This window comes from Thamnophis sirtalis, unplaced genomic scaffold, assembly GCF_051295495.1.
Source record: "Thamnophis sirtalis isolate CommonGarterSnake01/CBP01778 unplaced genomic scaffold, rThaSir2_p1.2 scaffold_1, whole genome shotgun sequence".
In the NCBI taxonomy this organism is placed as follows: domain Eukaryota; kingdom Metazoa; phylum Chordata; class Lepidosauria; order Squamata; family Natricidae; genus Thamnophis; species Thamnophis sirtalis.
The window spans coordinates 34,235,060-34,255,890 of record NW_028261381.1 but is presented as its reverse complement, the minus strand read 5'-3'; the positions used below and the strand labels follow the sequence as shown (position 1 = coordinate 34,255,890).

The 20,831-nt window shown below is 40.4% G+C and overlaps 1 protein-coding gene across 4 annotated transcripts in view; it reads left to right on the top strand.

Moving 5' to 3' along the window:
* FMNL2 (formin like 2) overlaps window positions 1–17,430 on the top strand; it is a 202,837-nt gene extending 185,407 nt beyond the window's left edge. Inside the window, exons 22-27 of one of the 4 annotated variants that reach the window (XM_087710499.1) lie at window positions 1,926–2,089; window positions 3,234–3,335; window positions 5,039–5,137; window positions 8,001–8,124; window positions 11,763–11,809; window positions 14,881–17,430. In XM_087710499.1, the coding sequence (XP_087566625.1) occupies window positions 1,926–2,089; window positions 3,234–3,335; window positions 5,039–5,137; window positions 8,001–8,124; window positions 11,763–11,809; window positions 14,881–14,919 (575 nt within the window). In that variant the 3' untranslated portion in view covers window positions 14,920–17,430. Of the gene's footprint in view, window positions 1–1,925; window positions 2,090–3,233; window positions 3,336–5,038; window positions 5,138–8,000; window positions 8,125–9,838; window positions 10,206–11,762; window positions 11,857–14,880 lie in introns of those variants that run through there. The other 3 variants (XM_087710489.1, XM_087710482.1, XM_087710496.1) reach the window with 3 other exon arrangements.
* Window positions 17,431–20,831: the final 3,401 nt, after the last annotated feature.

The window sequence follows — 20,831 nt, the reverse complement described above, 5'->3', positions numbered from 1 at the left end:
GTTAATTATTAAGTGTGGAAAATAGTTTTAGATTTGTTGTATATCTCTCTTAATCCAATGATAACTCATAAGAAGGAAGCCTCTGGTGAAACTATTAGCTACATAAGTTTGTAAAAGGCAGATGGACTCTTAAGAAGAAGGTTTGAGCATGGGCGATCACAAAATCATCCTGATTTTAAAATTAATTCCTTCTATTCATAGCAATCAGACCACTTTCTTAGTTTCACTGCAATATCTATTTTTTTATAACATAGGTACACATTCAGCAGGTGCAGCCCTCTGCATCCATGAGACTCTGTGAACTACCAGTAATTTATCCCCCCTCCCAGTCCCTCTTGGGTCATCCTGGTTTGTCTGCATGAGAGTGGATATTGTAGCCCAGTATACGTGTAACAGAATAATTGCTTTTGGATGCCTTTTATTCATATTCATCTAAATTTGTTTTAAATCTGGAAATCAATTGAGATGTCCTGTATATATTAAAATTTAATCGTTCTGTCAAAAATTATTGTTGTTAGTTGCGAAGTTGTGTCTGACCCATCGCGACACCATGGACAACGTTCTTCTAGGCCTTCCTGTCCTCTACCATCCTCTAGAGTCCATTTAACCTCAGGCCTACTGCAACACTCCATCCAGCCACCTCATTCTCTGTTGTCCCCTTCTTCTTTTGCCCTCCATCATTAGCATTAGGCTCTTCTTCAATGACTGCTTCCTTCTCATTAGGTGGCCAACGTATTTTAGTTTCATCTTTAGGATCTGGCCTTCTAAAGAGCAGTCAGGGTTGATCTCCTCTAGGATTCCTGCAAGTCCAAGGGACTCACAGGAGTCTTCTCCAGCATAGTTCAAAGGCCTCAATTCTTTGGCACTCAGCCTTTCTTATGGTCCAACTTTCATAGCCATACATTGCAACTGGGAAAACTATAGCCTTCACTATACACACTTTTGTTGGCAGGGTGATATCTCTACTTTTTATTATGCTGCCTAGATTTGCCATGGCTTTCCTCCCCAGTCAGAAATTAATCATTAAAAATAATGTTGTTCCAATAAAGGAGAATATTTGTAACTCAGGGTTAAAATGAGGGGTCCTTGATGCTCTCTGAGCTTGGTTGTTTTCTTGAAGATGTTTTATTACTTAAACTAGGTAACATCATCCTTTTTAGATGACTAGCACTGAGGATGTTACCTAATTTTAGGTAATGAACCATTTGCAAGAAAACAACAAAACTCCAGAGGGCACCAAGGATCCCTTATAATGTCATTTATAAGAAATATAATATTGTATCTTCCTATTAAATATTTTAATCCTCATCCACTCTTTAAAACTCATTATATGGCCCTGTACTGCAGCTCCAAAAGCCAATGCAGATAAATGAGATTTGTACACTCCTGATTTACAAATGCTTTGGCTGGTAAATTGTCCATGCTTTCTCATAATTCTGAATGTATGTCACTCCCAACACCCAGCTTTACATCCCAGAAAAAGTCTGCCTCATAAGAACTTATTTCATCAATGCTAGATGAAAATATTTGCCGTCACGGTGCTTTGACAAACAAACTTTACTTCGGCAGAAGCTGAGGAAGAGTAACACAGTGCTGGTACAGAGGCTCAGAAATATACTTCTTACAAGCTATGTCTTTTTTTTAATGTCATTTGCCATCACCTTGCCCTCTGCCTCTTTGATTTTCTGTTTGTAACATATATAATACTTTGAATGGAGTTGATCCTTCATTATTTTAGTAGTGATAATGTTACAGTATACATTTTATATATATATATGGTACATCTCTTATGAAACATACTTATCCTAAGCGGGTAAATTTTCATGCCTTACTGTATAAAATTCCTTACTGGATTTTAGATGCTATCTGAATTAGAGGCATGTGCTCTCTAAATATAACCCTATTGTGTTAACCCTCTCTTTTAGTATCCCTTGAAAATGTTCTACTAGATGTAAAGGAACTCCAAAGGGGTCTGGACTTAACAAAGCGAGAGTATACTATGCACGATCACAATACCATGCTAAAGGAATTCATCCAGAGCAACGAAGGGAAATTGAAGAAGTTGCAGGATGATGCAAAAATAGCCCAGGTATTCCATAGAGACTTAGCTATCCAGATCTGAGAGCAGAGGAACATTTCACCTTTTGCATCTGACCATTATCTCTTCAGTGCAGATAGAAGCACAAGTCATTTTCTAAGTACAAGTGTGACATAGTAATTATAGTTCCTGACAAAGACCTTGGTTGAAGTTCCCTCTTGCAAGGTAACTGTAGGCTGGTCTTTCTGACTCAGACTAAACCATGGGTCTGGAGGGGAGGACAGTGGATCAAAGAAAACAGTGGATCCCTTAATTCCTCAGAATTGAAAAGGGGGTATTTAAAATGTAGCAACTCCTAGAACAAGGGTCCCCAACCGCTGGGCTACAGCCCACTATTGGGCCTTGGACCTTTTGGAACCGGGCTATGGAAGTAATGGGTGAGCATGAATATCTATGCGCACAAATGGACCTGTACACACAGAACCATCCCCCCCACTTCCCGCTTGTCCACAAAGCCAAAAAGATTGGGGAACTCTGTTCTAGAGGAAAACAAGGTAGCAATAACTGAGATGCTTCATACTGAGCAAAAGAACTTTAGATGTAGATTGAAATCCTACATGTAAGCAATAGTAATGTATGCCAATTGAAAATGCATCTCTTGATGAAAGTCACATCATGCTACAATGATTCTCCAAGGCATGGAGATCAAGTAATAATAGAAAAAGCAGCCAACTGTAACAAGTAGATTCATAGAGTTGGAAGGCCCTTTGTAAATCTAATCCAATTCTCTGCTCCATTACAACATCTCTGATGGATAATTGTTAAGCCCTGGTTCAAAAACATCCAAAGAGAATTGCTATTTCCTGAAGCAGGCTGTAACTTCACAGGAAGGCTCTTATTTGGTAGTGATAGCAGAGGGATATCTCAAAGGATAGAGAGGTTGTGTAAAAGGTTATATATACTACCTGGAAGGATACAATTCTCTATTAGAAATGTATGAAAACATTTCTGTCTTTTTTTCTCCTGTCAGTATTTATTGCATTGTATGAAGCTGTATTTTGTTGTAACAAAATAAGATATGTATGCCCTAATGAATTGGTTACCAGTTAAGCCTTGGTTCTTTGTAATTTTAGTGCAAAAGAAAAAAAAATTGTTGCTTCAATGGGGGAAAAAATTAAAAGTCTCTCTCTTACAGGATGCCTTTGATGATGCTGTGAAATATTTTGGAGAAAATCCCAAGACTACTCCTCCATCGGTCTTCTTCCCAGTCTTTGTACGATTTGTGAAAGCTTACAAGGTAAACCAAAGCCACCAGCCCTGATCACATTATAATCTGAATAGATCCTCAGTTTTTGGTTCTGAAATTTCTTTGTGCAAAGCAGGCTCAAAAAATGGAGAGGGGGCATATTTTGAAAACACAATGACTAAAATAAAAATGAGAAAACTTTCCTTCTGTTCCTTCAATAAGGAATATATTCCATAGGGAGTTTGAAATAAATAAAGCTCTGGTCTAGAAGCCCCTTGATAGCTTTTTGACTATCTATCCCACAATTTCCAATTGTCTAGAGTTAATGGTACTTGTAATCAAATAGTCTAAGGCAGGGGAGTCAAACTCACATTGTAATGGCGTCGTCACGTAACGTATTGGGACTTTCTTCCCCTTCACTAAACTGGGCGTGGGCATGGCCAGCGTGTGACGCATCCAGCCCACAGGCTGTGAGTTTGACAGCCCTGGTCTAAGGGCACTATGTTGAAGATGGCAATTCTATGAATTCTCAAAAACGTTGCACTAGTTACAGTGAATTGCTAATGAGTTCAGTGCTCTTTCATTTGATCTGTCTTTTAGCTTCCAGTTTTTCAGAAGTGTTTGGTTAGCCGAGATAGTTAGCAGAAATCATATGGAAGCAGTAAGACCCAGTATGATCCTTTTTTTATTCATTTGTGAATTCTGTTGTTGTTAGCTGCAAAGTCGTGTCTGACCCATTGCAACCCCATGGACAACATTCCTCCAGCCTTCCTGCCCTTTACCTTTACCTTTACATGCCCTTTACCATCCCATGGAGTCCATTTAAGCTCACCCCTGCTGCTTTGGTGACTACATCCAGCCACCTCATTCTCTGTCGTCCCCTTCTTCTTTTGCCCTCAATCTTTCCCAGCAATAGGCTCTTCTCCAGTGAGTCCTTCCTTCTCATTAGGTGGCCAAAGTTTCATCTTCAGGATCTGGCCTTCTAAAGGGCAGTCAGGGTTGATCTCCTCTAGGACTGACTCGCAGGAGTCTTCTCCAGAACCATAGTTCAAAGGCCTCAATTCTTTGGCACCCAGCCTTTCTTATGGTCCAACTTTCATAGCCATACATTGCAACTGGGAAAACCATAGCCTTGACTATCACACTTTCGTTGGCAGGGTGATGCTTCTACTTTTTAGTATGCTGTCTAAAAAGTAGAACCATTATGATTCTCTAGTCATCCCCAAACTATTGATTTCTCTAATTTGGGTCTTGATTGGGGAAAACTTCTGTACAATTGCAGCATACCTGCTGTTCCTTTTGTCTTCACTATGTGTGGTCTACCTTAATATATACTTCCTTATGTGCAAATGTTCAGCCTTTCTGTATTGGGAAGTTGAAAGGAGCTGCCAATTTGAACATACAAAGATGGAGCCAGTGAAGAACCTGAGTAATCAGAGATCTTTGCCTATAAAGGAAGAAGTACCAAAAGAAGAACCTCTGTCATCCCTATGACACATGCTTTCCTCTGCATTCAGCACTTATAGGATCTGGTTTGAAAAATCATGCAAATAATCAATTAGGTCTCTTATAGTTTAAGGGCGTTTAAAAGAGTTTATAGATAATGCTATAAATTGGGTTTTGTCTCATTGGATAGGCAACATGTCTGAATTAAATTTGTACTAATAGATGTGTCTTTTTTGAATGAATCAGTCCCTTGTATATTTGAAGTTTTAGTAGTTTTTATACCAGTGTACATTTGTTTTTCTTAACAGCAAGCAGAAGAAGAGAATGAACTGAGAAAAAAACAAGAACAGGCATTAATGGAAAAACTACTGGAGCAGGAAGCATTGCTGGAACAACAAGACCAAAAGGTAACAAACAAGCAAGCATTTGACAATTGTTGATGAAATTGTCAACATCATAATGCCTGAGAACACTTGCACATTACAATAAACCAGAATTCCCAAGGTCTGTATTGATTGCTTCTGCTAGGTTGTTCTCGCTAGTAGAAGCATTATATTATTTAGAAGGTTATTATTACTACTTAAAAATAGAAGGCCAACCATTGGTTTGTTATGATGTACAGATCAAGAGCTCTGATGTCTGTTCTTGGTTCTAAAGCCCTGGTTTGTTCTTAGCTTTCAATTTTGAGTTTGTTTGGAAAAAAACCAGAGATCCCAGTTTCTATGTCCATGGGAAAAGCTTTTGCCGCCTGTTATTATTGGCAGATAATGCCAAACAATATTTTGGGAGGCATGTTCATGGTAAGTCAGAATTTTGGGAAGTTTGGGTTATTCTGTCCCCTGCCCCACTCCTCCCAAAATATTGTAACCAACATTCAAGAAGCTTTTATGGAAATTACAAGAGTTTCACATTCCTATTCTATCCCATTCTGATCACTCCTAAATCTTAAAAAGGGGTTTCAGACCTCAAGTCCTAAGTGCAGTAATCTCTAATCCATCAATGTTTACCCCGAAATAATTGGCTGTTTGGCATTTTTAAACAATGTCATTTAGTTTACAGGCTTAAATGTGCAGTTTGTCACATATGGCGGAAACGTTGAAAGAAAAGCTTCCAAGAAAAGGATACATTTTAAACATCTTTAAACATTAATGAAGACAAGCATTTTTCAGAATTCTCTCCCTCAAAGTTTATTATAATGTATACTTGCAAGTCCTATGGATCAGGCTAGATCACCTGGACTACAAGTACACTGCATCCCATATCAAACGCACCGAGTTAACTATTTAGAGGCCTTCATCTTCTCTGAGCCTAGTTGTTTGCATGCAGACATTTCATTATCCAACGAAGTAACATCATCAGTGCAAGTGAGCGTGGGATTTGCTCCCAGTTTCTATGCAGCAGCTTGCCCTGCCAGTTTCAGTAGCAGGGTGGATTTCCTGCTTAATTAGGGTATTGTTTTCTGCTTGATTGTTTGTCTGGAATTAACTCTTGTTTAGTTAGATGTTGACTGCTTGAGAGGATGTGTTCTTGTGTTCTCATTTCCTTCTTTTTAATTGTCTCTTTTGAATGGTGTATAAATATAATTGATCTCTATAGCACTTATATAGATGATTTCTGCACAATAAGTTGTATATACTAGAATTATCTCTAGAGAAAAAATCATTTTAATGCATAAAGCATTTGCAAATGTGGCAAGATTGCTTCCCTGTTTGTTTATGGGATGAAAAAATATTACGAACTATATAATTACAGTGTTCGTGCGTGTGTGTGTGTGCATGTGTGTATGCATGCGTGCATGCACTGATCATAAAATGATCAGAAATCTTTTTTTTTATTTTGCCCTTTTGAAATAATTTTGGCTTTATGGCATTTTTGAACAATGATATTTTGCAAGACCAACTCATGCTTTTGTTATTTTTGTTTGCTTCCAAGCAATCTAGAAATCAGGTGGCAGGATTAGGAAATACTTTGCAAGAGTTTACTAAAGAAGACTATTAAGTTACAGATCAGGCTGAAGATTCTTAAAAAAAAAAATCACAATTGCATGCAGAGTATCCGAGGTTCAGTATCTACCTTTTGAGAGCCTGGAAAGACTTTTGGGTTGCAATCCCATAGCCATTCAGTACCGATCAACATTTTGTCATTGCTCAAGTTGGTTGGGGCAAATTTAAATCTGAAGTATCAGAAAGATATCAAGTAGCTTATCACTGAAGTAGAACATGCTCATCCAGATGAGCTGCTATGACAATGATGACGAACGAACCTTTTTCGTCTCAGGTGCCAAAAGCACACATGGGCATGCTTTCATACACACTTCCACGCCCACCCACATAATTTAATGCCCCCCCCGGTGCCATGCCCCTGCGCATGTGTGTGTGACACCACCCCCCCCGCTGCCCCACGCATGCGCACATGGCTTTTTTGGAGCCTGGAGAGGGCGAAAACTGCCTCTCCTCCCTCTGGAGGCTAGAAATGGGCCATTTTCCATCTTCTGGTGGGCCCAGTAGGTCCGTTTTTCTCCCTCCTCAGGCTCCAGAGGCTTTCTAGAAGCCTCAGGAGGGCAAAAAATAGCCCAACACGCAAACTGGATATTCAAGAACGGACTTCCGGGTTGCCCATTGGGCCATTTTTCCTCCCTGTGGAGGCTTTAGCGGGAAAAAAAAGGCCAGAAATCAAGGCCGAAAATCAGCTGGCCAGTCCTGGAGCTGACAGGGCAACAACTCATGTGCCCTCAAAAATGGCTCTGTGTGCCATCTGTGGCACGCTATCACAGTTCTATGGTGTAGAACAGTTTCCAATAGAGGTAGTCCTCAACTTGCAACAGTTCATTTAGTGACCATTCAAAGTTATAACGGTGCTGAAAAAAGTGACTTATGACTATGTTTTATACCTACGACTTGGCAGCATCCCTGCAGTCACCTGATCAAAATTCGGATGCTTGGCAACTGGCATGAATTTATGATGGTTGCAGTGTCCCCGGATCACGCGATCACCTTTTGCGAACTTCTGACCAGCAAAGTCAACGGGGAAGCCAGGTTTCACTTAACTGTATTATTAACTTAACAACTGCAGTGATTCACTTAACTGTGGCAAGAAATGGGTCAAATTTTAGTTTTTTTTAGCAACGGAAATTTTGTGTTCCATGGTGGTCATGAGTCAAGAACTTTCTGTATTACCTTCCAATCCAATTGTGTTTCTATTAGTAGAGAAGGAGACTCTTGGCGTGCTAATTGTTACTTGGCTTTGCAACCCTGTGCTGCTCTCTTTCAGTCTCCATCTCATAAAACTAAGCGACAGCAACAAGAACTAATTGCAGAGCTAAGACGACGACAAGTCAAGGACAACAGACATGTTTATGAAGGAAAAGATGGCGCTATTGAAGATATCATCACAGGTAAAGCCCCCTCCCCCCCCGACTCCAAAGAGCCTGTTTCAAACACACACACACACACACACACACACACACACACACACACTTCAAATGTTCTCTTTTAATTGCTTGGTTAGGGCTTTGTAAACAGTACAAGTAGGAACATTAATTGATGCACCATTAATTTAAGTTGGCCAAATCTCAGGCTTTTAGGCCTGTTTAGTGGCAGCAGTCTCACTGATATATCATTGTGTATTTATTCACATTGTCATAACTGAAGCCATAGATCGAACAGTCTAACTTATGTTTTAGTTCACCAAAGACATGCTAGAGAAATCTTGGAATCGGTTTCATTTGTTCGCAAATCCGTTAGTGTTTTAACTTTGTCCTTAAAAGATCACATTACTGTAAAAAATGTTACTAACCTTAATAGTCACGACATTACAGGTAGTTCTCACTTAACGACCACAATTAGGACTGTCAACTTTATTGCTGAGCAAAGCATCATGTGACCATGAGTTATGATTTTACTTCCGCCCTCGCTGTTAACTCTGCTGTCCCAAGCAAATTGCAAAGCTCAGACATGGCAATCACATTTTAGTGATTGTAAGGATTGGTCACACTGCTTTTTTTTAAACACCATCTTAACTTTGAACAATTGTGAAACGTGATAGTTGGTGAGAACTATCTGTAAAGGAGTAACTGAAGGCATGGTTTCATGCGAAATGCTGAATTGCACGAAACTTTGGAATTGCGTATTCTTCTTACAACAAACTTTACGCACCCTCTTATTTGCAGTTCATAACTGAACACAATAGGGATACCATGGCTGGATCTAATTTGTAATAGATAAGAGAAAGACAGCTTGGACAGACAACATAAGATTCCTGAATCCGGCCCGTTACTTGCTGCAGTTGGATTTGCCTGCTTTCTATTGTCCTAGCAGAATAGATCAGGGGTAGTCAACCTTTTTATACCTACCGCCCACTTTTGTATCTCTGTTAGTAGTAAAATTTTCTAACCGCCCACCGGTTCCACAGTAATGGTGATTTATAAAGTAGGGAAGTAACTTTAGTTTATAAAATTTATAAGGCAGAGTGACAGCAAACCCCCACCGCCCACCATGAAAGCTGGAACGCCCACTAGTGGGCAGTAGGGACCAGGTTGACTACCACTGGAATAGATGAAGCTTTTCATCTCTTAAGCTTTCCTTTCCTTTTTTTTCTTTTTTACATTGGTAGTAATCCAGCCGCTTCTTCTGAATGTTGTATTTGGCACTACACTTATGAGTAAAGAAAAGCCCAAGAAATATTTATTACCGTAGCCACACAATACTGAGAAAACACAGTTAGGCATAGAGAGGCTAAACCCTGTTCTGCAAAGACTTCCCTAGAATGGCAAGAACTTCTCGGTGGGTCTTTAAAGTCAAACTGGCTTTAAGTGTGAAAGTCCCCTGGGAATTCCCTTGATTCAGCCCAATTTATGGGGAGCAGGGAGGGAGAGAACATCAACCTGCAAAGGGAAGTGGTGCTGAGACGAAGCAGTAAATAAAAATCCCGGGGCTGCCATTAAGGTGGAAAGGCGTTCTGACAGTAACCCAGCTACACAACCCTTATTGTGGTTAATCAAGAGATGATCTGCTGCAGGGTGCCTTTAATAAAACACTAACTATATACTAATGCAAGAGATCTTTGCTTCTTACTGTCTTCTGTCTTGTCTGGCTGTTATTTTCATGCAGTGCTGAAGACGGTGCCCTTTACTGCCCGAACGGCCAAGCGTGGCTCTCGGTTTTTCTGCGAACCTGTTCTCACAGAGGAATTCCATTACTAAACTATTCCTCTTTCACAGCTGATCCTCTTAAAAAAATAAAAGGTTGCTGTAGGTTTTTTGACATTTCTCCACTTTACCGCAATGGGGGTGTTGAATGGGGTTTTGTGACGTCCATCATCCCTGTGGAATCACGTTTTACATGATCCTCTCCTTGACCATCAATCTCCTTGCACGTTCCTGTCTGCCAGTCATGGTTTGCTTCCTTCCATCCACACCATGTGAAAGCTTGTTCCACCCCATCCATTTCAGGGGTCTACATCAGGGGTATCCAATGCTGGCAACTTTAAGGCTTGTGGACTTCGGCTCCCAGAATTCCCCAGTATGGCTGGTTGGGGAATTCTGGGAGTTGAAGTCCACAAGTCTTAAAGCTGCCAACGTTGGACACTACTGGTCTAGTTATAACTGCCACAGAGCAGCCAATATGGGAAATTAATGAATATCAGTAAGACCAGCAACAGCTGTGGTTCCAGCCACTCCACTCAATTTACAGGCGACTGTTGAGGGATGTAGCGATAATCATGACAGACGACTCCATTTGGTTTTTTTGTATGCTATTCTACTTTGGGTTCTTTTTGATCTTAGCAGATTAATCACTGTTGCGTAAGTCTTGGTATTAAGCCTATATCTGGAAATAAGCTATGTTTGTATGAGAAGTTAGAAGTGTGCAGTATTTGGATCTGAAGTGGGCAGAGATGCTTCAGATCTAGTAGGAGTTCCCTCAATGTATCTGTGTCTTTTCTGGAGCTTACACGGCATCTGCTCTAAGGGCCAGGAAAATAGGAAATTTAGGGCTTGTTCATGGGGTACCTGTTTCTCAGTAGTTTCCTAACTCTTGATGGCTTTCTTGGGAGCTCAAGAAAAGTTAGTTACTGCAAGGTGCCCACACTGATTCAGAATCACTGTAGCCCCCTTTGGAGACAAATGCTGTGCACTTCTAAAGAAAAGTTAAATTTTGGGACGGGGGTGGGGTGGGACTTGGGTTTGTGATCTGCAAAAGAATTTTTTCATATTTGTCATTCTACTCACTGCTTGCATGTTGGTGTTTGCATGTTGAAATCTTTTCCCTCCCTCCATTTTTATCCCGTGAGATCCATAGCTGTGCTAGTTTCAGTTCCATGCCAACGTAATTGACAACCTCTGTAGGTCTATGAATACCACCTTTAAGAAAACACAGTGGCTGTTTGGGATTTGATAATTGGGGAGATTGAAAATCCAAACCTAAAATCTAAATCCCCCAATTGCAAGTGGCCAGGTTATCCCCCAATTGCAAGTGGCCTTGAGTTTTGAGCTAAGAAGTGAGAAGATCTATGTGAACGTTAAACGTTTCTTTTAAGGAGAAAGTCAAAGACCATTCTGCTTGAAAAAGCACAGCTGGTGACAACATCTCTCAAATTGTCTCTGGATAACAAATATCCCAAGCTGATTGCCATGGAACTGGAGGCATTGAAATCTTTTGATGCAAACTGTTATAAAGTGGAGGTTGAATGAATCTGTTAATGTTCTTGCCCTTAATATAAAGACAGAAGGTCCAAATCCTGCTTGCTCTTTCCAATGAAAATGTTGCCTGGTCATTCTGGAGCCAATGTTCAAAGCAGCTTGGAGTTTAATTGGCTAATGGTTAGGGTGGCCTGTTTATTTTTTCTCTGTTTAATCTTCTTTACTTTTTGGCTTCATTCATTCTTGCTTTTTTTCCCTAACATGCTGGACCATTAAAGTAGGGTGTGGTTTTTGGTTTGGTTTTGCTTTGCTTTGGGGCACTGAATTGAGTTGCTCTCATGTTCCATCCCATTTTAAACTTTAACCTTCATTCTGTGTTTTTTTTTCTTGTTTAGCCTTAAAGAAGAATAATATCACTAAATTTCCAAATGTTCACTCGAGGGTAAGGATTTCTTCTAGCACACCGGTGGTGGAGGATACACAGAGCTGGCAAGCATTACTTTTTATTTAGCTTCCTCCTCTCTCTGAATGCCACACAAAATTGCTGCACGATAGATCCTAGGTACAGAAAGGAGCTGTGTCCAATTAAGGCCTAGGAGCATTGCTGGACCATTTGGCTCTTCTACCATTTGCCTGTGTCATATGAGGGGTTTCTTCACTCGTAGCCCTGATCTCTCTCGCCTTTCTGCCTTGCTTTCAAAAAAGAGAGGTGCTTTGCCTGTGCTTTATGTCTTGACCTATATTAGGGGCAGAGGGAGGGAAGAGCGGCCTAAAGGAAGGCAGCCAACTTTCTCCCAGATCCCAGCAGCTGGGTTGGTCTTATAGAGGAAGGCTATTTTTTTTTTAAATAGCAGAACTCTTGCTTTACAAAATGCTCCATGGGCAAAATGCTTCTTCAGAGCTGAAGAATCTTCTTGGATGAGATGCGAAACATCTTCAGAGAAAAACAAGAAAGGCCAGTTGCCTCTTGAAAAAGCACTTTTGGGACCTCCATAGGGATAGTTGTGACATGATAACACCAGATTGGGTGAAGGACTTTTCAAGAGCATGTTAACGGCTTAAGTGCCACCAAAATAAACTTCCTCTATCCCCCTAATCTGATCTGAAGCTCGATGGATTTTTGGGAACTCAAGAAGGTATTGGAACCCACACAACGGGGAACAGGAACTGCATGCCTCAAATGCCCATCTCTCCCCAAGGGAATCCCAGTGTATAGAGGTTAAATGCTGGGATAAGCATTAAGTAGTGGGTGGGGTGGAAAAGCACCTGCCCCTTTACAACATTTGCAGATCAGGTTGTGGCTGTTTGTCTAACATGCACGACCACCAAGGGCAGAGGAAATGCTACTGTGCAATAAAAAAATGTATGAAATATTTTAGGGACAGAAATTCACCTACAGACATTGATTTGTGATCAATTATCATTGATTTGTGATCCTCCTCTGCTTAGGCCAGCAAGTAAAATGGGCTGGCAATAAACCATTCTCTTGATCTTTGGGGGAGGCTTTGTGATTGTCACCAATTGAATGCCTCTCCCATAGAACTTGTCCGCTCCTTCTGAATCCCCTCACCCAAGACTGAGGCATTATGACATTCTTGCTGTTTCAGTTTGTAGGTTCAGTTACAGTGGGGGCTCTCAAGAGCTGAGCAAAATATATGAAAGCCGATTTCTAAGATTGAAGCGTAGAAAAGGCAGCCAAGTGACAAAAAGACCAAAGTCAGCGTTCTGTAGGAAACAGTGCTTTCCCCCCACTCAAAATGTACCGAAATGCATGCTTCTCTTCCATCTTGGACTTAAGAATCCAGAGGAGCAGATACCAGAGAATAGGCTTTTATATACGCAAGCAGTTCTTATGTGTGTAGAAAAAAATTATTAGGAAACCGTATTGATGGAAGATAAAAGCTTGGTTTGCTTCAGTTGTGAATGGTCTGAGAAGACCTTGGTTTTGGGGTTACTAATCATATTAGGTCAGGATGAGCCCCTGATTCAGGCAGTGCTGTAGTAGAAAGAAAACTCCAGTCAGCCCTACTCCTGAACTTTGTTAAGAACAGGACCCAGTTCTACCTGTGAGGTGGCTGTCGCAATCTATACCACTTTTCAGCAGGTGACAATTTCTTCCAGACACCAGAAAATAAGCAGGGCCTGGACTGGTTAGTTCTGAGCTCAAAGACCATCAGGAAGAACTGAGACTGAGCTAGACTGAGAGGTCAGAAGACATTCTGGCAGAAGGCACTTGGCAGGTTGTAAGTTACCACTAAAACTGCCAAGTGACGTCCATGAAGTCATTAGGAATCTGTCATTTTCTTTGCCCACCTAAAACTCAATGTTGCCTATCACTTTTGTGGCTCTGAAGAAGCATAAATCTGATGCTCCAGGTTTGCCCTAAACTCATGGCCTGAGGGGCCTCTACTCCCTCTACTCTATTCCCACTCCTCTTCCTTAGCCTGAGATGTATTAGCAAGTCACTTGAATTCAACATAATGTCCTTTTTCAGCAGAAGGTTCACTACCGGATCCCTTGGGGCACAGGGAGGAAGTAAAAATGGCAAGCCGTCACTTTGACCAGCTGTTAGATTACCTTTTTGTGCTCTTAATAATCTGGTCAGGAAGCACAAGAGGCTTTGCTAGCCTCTGATTTTTATTTTTTATTCCTTTGCTTCTTTTGTCAGCTCAGCTGGTAGAATCGGGAATGGCAGATCAAATTTAGCTGGGAAATTTGACGTATCTTGGAAAGATAGGACATACGGATGAGAGGATCTTTGGGATAAGGAGTAAGAGAGAGAGAAAGAGTAATGCTCGTTTGTCACTTTAGTTTCTGCTGTGGTATATCTATATAGCTTTAGGCTGAACAGCATGCAAGATGCCCCCCCTTGAGAAATAGAAAATGAGAAGAAGAGGAGGAGGAGGAGGAAAAGGAATTTTTGGAGAAATCAGTAGAATCCCAGATTTCAGGGGAGGTTAACACGGAGGGTAACACTAGCATTTTTCCTTTTCCTCTCCCTTCTGGGACTGTGGGAACAGCCACCCTTTTCTTCCTCCTTCTTGAGGGAGATCATTAATGATGATTCAGGTTGACATCCTATGGCTGAGCCTGTGATGAAAGACCTTTCTTCCAGAGAGTGATTTACTCTGCAAGGAAAGAGCTGTGAAAGCCTTCAACCTGTGGAAATATTCAGGAAGGAGAGGCAAGGACGGAAGGAGAAACAGCTCCCACAGCTGCTTCATAAAGAGCAAAGTGGAGCTGCCATCAAGGGACCAGAAGCTTCTGTCCCCATTATAGGCTTGCAAGAAGGAAGGGAGAAAAAAATTAATTAATTAATTCTTGCCCTTTTAAAGCAGTAGGTGAAGATAGGCCCCTCTATGCTCTTTGCTAAGTTCTCTGTGAATCTAAGTGGTCCCTTTTCTCCTTGGCTTCAAGCTGCTTTGAAGGGCTGCCAGCAGGACCCTCTCTTTCTGGCTCCAAAAGCAGGGGATGGCCGTCTTCTGACTCCTCCACTGTTTTTCTCCCCCATAGATCTTAGAAATCAACCCTACCGACGAGCCGATGCGGTGAGGAGAAGCGTCCGGCGGCGTGTTGACGATCAGAACCTACGTGCCGTCAATGGTGCTGAACTGGCTATGTGAGCCGGCTGGGAGAAACTGTGCCTGTAAACCAGTTGAAAGTGCCCTTGATTGCTTCCTCACCATGCGGACTCTGTTTGTGTTGCCATTTTAATTATGGCCTTGTTCGGAATTCCTTTAACTTAGTCTTCTGAAGGGCTCAGTAAGGACTGAAAACGCATAGGAACGGGAAAAAAAATATAAAGCAAAAAAATAAAAAAAATGGGCTGGCCATACAACTGTAGCTACCAAGTGCCTAAATTTCAAGGACCTACTCAAATTATTGAAAGCAATAGGACTCTTTTTTTGATTGGGTAACTTTTTACACCAATAAAATTTCTTCAGTGTTCTTAACCAAAATGTAAAATACATAATGTATTTTTTTTTTGTTATTGTTACATACAGTTTAGTAAATAGCCTTCAGTGGACTTTTTTGATTTCATAACAGGTTGTAAATAGGGAATATTCTGATAAGAGCTGCTGTAGATTTTTTTAATATTTTCAGTACATTCCTGAACACTTTGAAGAGTTAACTTTGAGCTTCGGCTGCACTTACTAGCATTATATAGATATGTATGTGTGTGTTTATATACATGTGGGTGTATATAGGCACACACATATGTGTACATGTATGCATGGAGAAGGACTTTATCATATATAAAGGAGCAAAAGATATTAAAATAAGTTGGACCCTTTAAGAACATTTAGTTCACTTTAAGGCTGAGGGGAAATATCCATAAAGCCAATGTTAAGGGAGATGTGAATACAGTTGGCAAAGGTTTAAAGCTAATTGGTTTAGCTAGAGGGATTTCTGCTGTAAATACAATGTGGGAAAAATATGGGATTTAGATGAACACACTTGCCTGTTTTCAACTTCTACCTAGTACACACAGTTGCTGGTAAAGGTAAATAAAACGAGGTCATATAGCTGAAGAGGATGGGCACACTGCAAACACAGTTGTTGTGTTTTTTACGTAGTGGCAAGCATAACCTTAACCCTAACCCTGGGGTAACAATGTTATTTATTAATTAGCACTAAGGTATTAACTTCTCAATAATCAGTGTTAGAACTCATAAGGATCACAAACTGCTCAATTCTCAAAAGGGTCAAAAGGCAGTGCCCTCCAAACAAGGTTAGGGTAACATTGCAGGAATGCTGTGGGATTCCGTACAAAGGAAATTACGTAGTTCACTTCCATTTATGCTTTGCACCAATCCATTTTCAATGCTTCTGCACTGGATTCCCTTCAGTTAACATTCAGGTTACACAAGCTGTTGAATGTAATGCAGTGCAGCAGGATACCATCCGGCACAAAATATCAGGTCCAATTAAATTGATTTATTATTACGCATGCCCATGCACAGGGATATTCTTAGCTAACAGTTAGCACCTGCTTGGAGTTAGACAAGGGTCAACAGAATTCAAAAGAGGTTGGACTTAGTTCACTTGTGGCTACGTATGGATTCTAGGCTGATCCCTCTTTTAACTCCTCCCCCAGGTTCTGCCACACCTTCTCCTAGGCACACTTGGAAAATTCAGATGATTAATGCTTAGATATCCTCTTTTTGGATTGGGATGCTCACATGTTAAACTTTAAGCTAACTTTAACGGCTTATTTATCAATAGTGCTTCAAGAAAGGACCCTTGATTTTTTTTTCTTCTCCAAAATAAAAAACTGGAAGTTAAGAGACTCACCTTGCCTACATTCTTCCCATTGCTGGTAGCACTGCATCATTATGTTAATTGTAAAATTTATTGTATAGTATTTAACCACTTAATTCTTTTTTTTTTTCATATCGTGCTTCTGTGAACCACTGGTCAAGGTGGTTATTATTCCTTTGATAATGTGTAGTTATATAATGTTTTTAAATGTACAGATATTTTGCTACAAAATTGGTGCTTTTTTATGGTTTTTACACTTCTCTTTAATTCCCACTCTAGTCTCGGGTAATATTGTAAATATTGTTTAAAAAATGCATCAACCTGTGCTATACAATCTGAATGTTCTTAACTTATAGTTTTGTTTTGTTTTTATATTTAACTAAATGGACAGTCTGGGGCTCAAAAGTTGTTTCATTAACCTTTGCTTGTCTCTTTACAGAAAATTTATTTTAAACAACTGCCAACATGCTGACAGAATCCAGCAATGTATATTTGACATGCAAAAGAGAACATGCCATTATTACATCTTTTCCATTATGAAAGATGAACATTTTTAATTTGGGTAAAATCCAGCTCAGCAATATTATTTAAGTTCCTATAAACAGCTGCAAGGGATTTCATAGTATACTGCAATACTCCAACATGACTAAATAGGCTGCAATATTGGCATGTTCTCTTGGATCTTTTATCTAGTAGATAGATCTGCTTCTTAGCAATATTATAGGTGTTTTATAAAAGCAATTCATGTTACTTTTCTGATCTGTTCATGGCATATGACTGAATAAACTATTTACACAACTACATTGCCTTTTCATGGATGATTCAGCTTCCACAATATCCTCTAACAGGTGTAGTAGAGCATTTCCCTCTTGCTAAATCCTTATTGGCAGTTGAAAACCTATAAGGGAAAAAGAAGACTGTACTCTTAATGCAGTAGGCTGTGAGAGCAGATCAGATGAACTGAGATAGATACAGCTATAGTTATGGATTGCTTAGTGCATCACCCAGGCTAGAAACCAGGAGATAGTGAGTTCTAGTCCTGGCCTTAGACATGAAAGCCAATTGGATGACTTTGGGCCAGTCACTCTCAACCCAACTCACCTGACAGAGTGGTGGTTGTTTCGGAAAAAATAGGAGGAGGAAGGAGTATTGGATACATTCACCACCTTGAGTTATTTATAAAAATAATAATGGTGGGATTAAAAAAATATAAAAGAGGAGACTCGTCTGTGTAGAATAAACTGTAGCACTCTCCAGGGAGGAATAGAGCTTCCTTGGAGAGTGACAAGCAGTAAGTCAACTTACTATATTTAAATAGTTGAAGAACAGTGAGTTCGACTTCTTATAATATACCCCACAAAGAACTGCCCTTCTGAAATGTGTACCATTTCTTCCTTTAGAGTATTTGAATTTAGATCAGAGATGTAAGATACCCAATGATAATTTCCAAGTATAAATCCTATAAAATGGTGAACTGGAGGTTTGTTGAAAACAAGCACTTGTTCATTTTTTACCACTTGTCCGTGCATTAAAGCATTGCTTTCTGGTGAAGTTAAAAGTTCTCTATAGGAAAAACTCAAGTACATCTACCATCAAGTTCAAAGTATCCACTTAATGAAGCTGCAATCAACTTGCACCTACACGTATATTGTGTTCGAAACCTTGTAATATGATGGAAACTAGATCCAAATAACACACAGACAAACATCATTTGCAATCAGAATGGTCTGCATCCATCTGTGTGCCCAGATTTCTCTATTATGTAAATGTTGATAAATGCAAAATGGGGGTATTCAATGGGGGAACAGCATTGTTTCACAATTAAATTTGTAGAGACTCTACAAAGCAAATGATTTGAACCAAAAATAGCTAAACCTCCCTGCTGACAGAGAAAAAGGCCAGTGATTTTTAATTCCATCCAAACCTTTAATACTGATGACTCAGGCTACCTCTTCCGGGTTCTGCTGGTAAGAAATACAGCAGAGGGCAGAAGATACTTATTTTTAAATGAGGTTGGACTGTTTTCATTCCAATTAAATCTGAAGCATAAGTGGAAACCACTTTTCTCTGTCCATTAGGCTAAGATTGCCAGATGATGCCTCATCTAATATATTTGCATGCACACAGACATGAAATCCTTGAAAGGGATTTCTAAACTAAATGAGATGAGAAGCCATTTTAGAAGTGTGTGAAAAAGACGACTAGAAATCACCTACTGGTGTAGACTTGTGTGCTAAGAAAGGACTGATGACCTAATTCACAGGACACAGCCTCTATTGGCAGCTCAGAAGTTTAAATGCTGCTTGTCCAAGATGATTTTGCCAGAGGAACGTGAGGAACGTGGCACTGACAAAAAGAACAGAGAGATTATGTAAGCTTGGATATTACTGTGAGATAGTAGATGAATCGCATACCAGTTTGGTGCAGTGGTTAAGGTATCAGACTAATAACCTGGGGGCCTTGAGTTCAAATCCCACCCTGAACATGAATTTTGTTGGGTGTCCTTGGGACAGTCATTTTTTTCTAAAAAGGATACAATGGCAAGTCACTTCTGAAAAATTTTGCCATGAAAACTAGTCCTTCTGACAGTCTCCAGGACATGATTGGAAGCGGGGTGGGATGGGGTGAGAAAGTAATATACCATATTTTAGGAGTATAAGAGGCCCCTTTTTCCCTCAAAAAAGAAACTATGGGTGTGTCTTATAGACTGAATACAGCATTTTTTGCTTCCCGAAACCCTGCCCCCTTCACCAAAATGGACGAGCATAGCCTTTAGGAGCCTTGCAGAATACTCCTGGAGACTGGAGGGCAGAAATGAGCAAAAACAGGCCATTTTTTGCTCAATTTTGCCCCCCCCCCCGGAGCACACTATAAGCCGCCTAAAGGCTATGCATGCCTTTTAAAAAAAAATGGGCCCGTTTTCACAAAAAAGTGACTGTTTTTGCTCATTTTTGCTCCTCCCCAGCCCCCAAAACTCTACAAACCTAAAGGTTATTCATGTCCTTTTTTTGAAAAAAAAAGAAACTTTTTTTAAAATTTGCCTCTTCTAAACCTTGTTGCATCTTATACTCCAGTGCGTCTTATACTCTGAAAAATATGATAGTCATTTCTGTAGACCACTGTAGTAGATACTGCTAAAACATGGATGGCAAATCTTTCGGCTTGGCATGTCAAAAATTGGGACAATGCCTACCTACACAATGACTTGACACTGCTGAAGTGTCACACCCCACCCCACCCACAAAGAGAAACAATTATCACCTCCCTCAATCTGGGCCACACTGAATAGTGGCACTTGGCAGCATCACTGAGGCTGTGCCTGAAGTAGCAGTCGAGGCCTCAGCTTCAGCTCTTGTGCTGCCACTCAGAAAGGCCACCTTACACTATTTCGCAAGGTGTATGTGTCTTGGGGAATGGTGCAATTGCCCCCACAGCCAAGCATCCTCCAGGATTTGCCACAGACTACTTATCTTCATGTTGTATTATTTCTGTGGACAAGCTTTTGCAGCCTATCAGGCCTTCTTTCTTGAAGTGGCTTTGGAGAATGCTCTTCATCAGCTTCTGCAGCCTCCAAAAACTTTGCAAAAGCATGCACCATTCTCACAAAATTTTCAAAGGCCTTTGCATGGCCCTCTCATGTACCTTCTGGAAGGGCCAGAGGCCGTGTGAGACCACATCCCATTCTTGCACAGCCTCCAAAAATCACGCAAGAATAGGTCATGCTTTGAGAATAGTTGTCTGATACTGGTGAATGCTGACATGTCACTGAAGATGTGGCAAATGTGTCAGGTTCATCATCACTGTTAGGGCACAGAAACCCATTAGACTTGAACATCATCATTTTACTTGAATATGCACTTTTCTTGCTCAGTCACATGGATACCTGTAATTAAAACAGCTGATAGGTTACTAAAGTGGGGCTGGATTCCTCTGTAGCTGATTTTAGATAGGGGATGAAAATGGAGTGATGAGAATGGGGGAAGGAGCTAATACATTGCTCGTCTTTCCATTAGGGACAGAAGCACAAATATATTTTCTTTCTGACATTGCTGCTCTTAGAGGCAAATAGTTTTGGATTTAGCCTTGTTCCAGATTTAAAACAAAGTCTCCTGGCATGGAGAACTTTGTAGAACTGGCACGAGACTAGGATAGTGGAGATTCCAACTTTGGCCAGTTTGTCTTGGTAGCCTGTCACTAGTTCA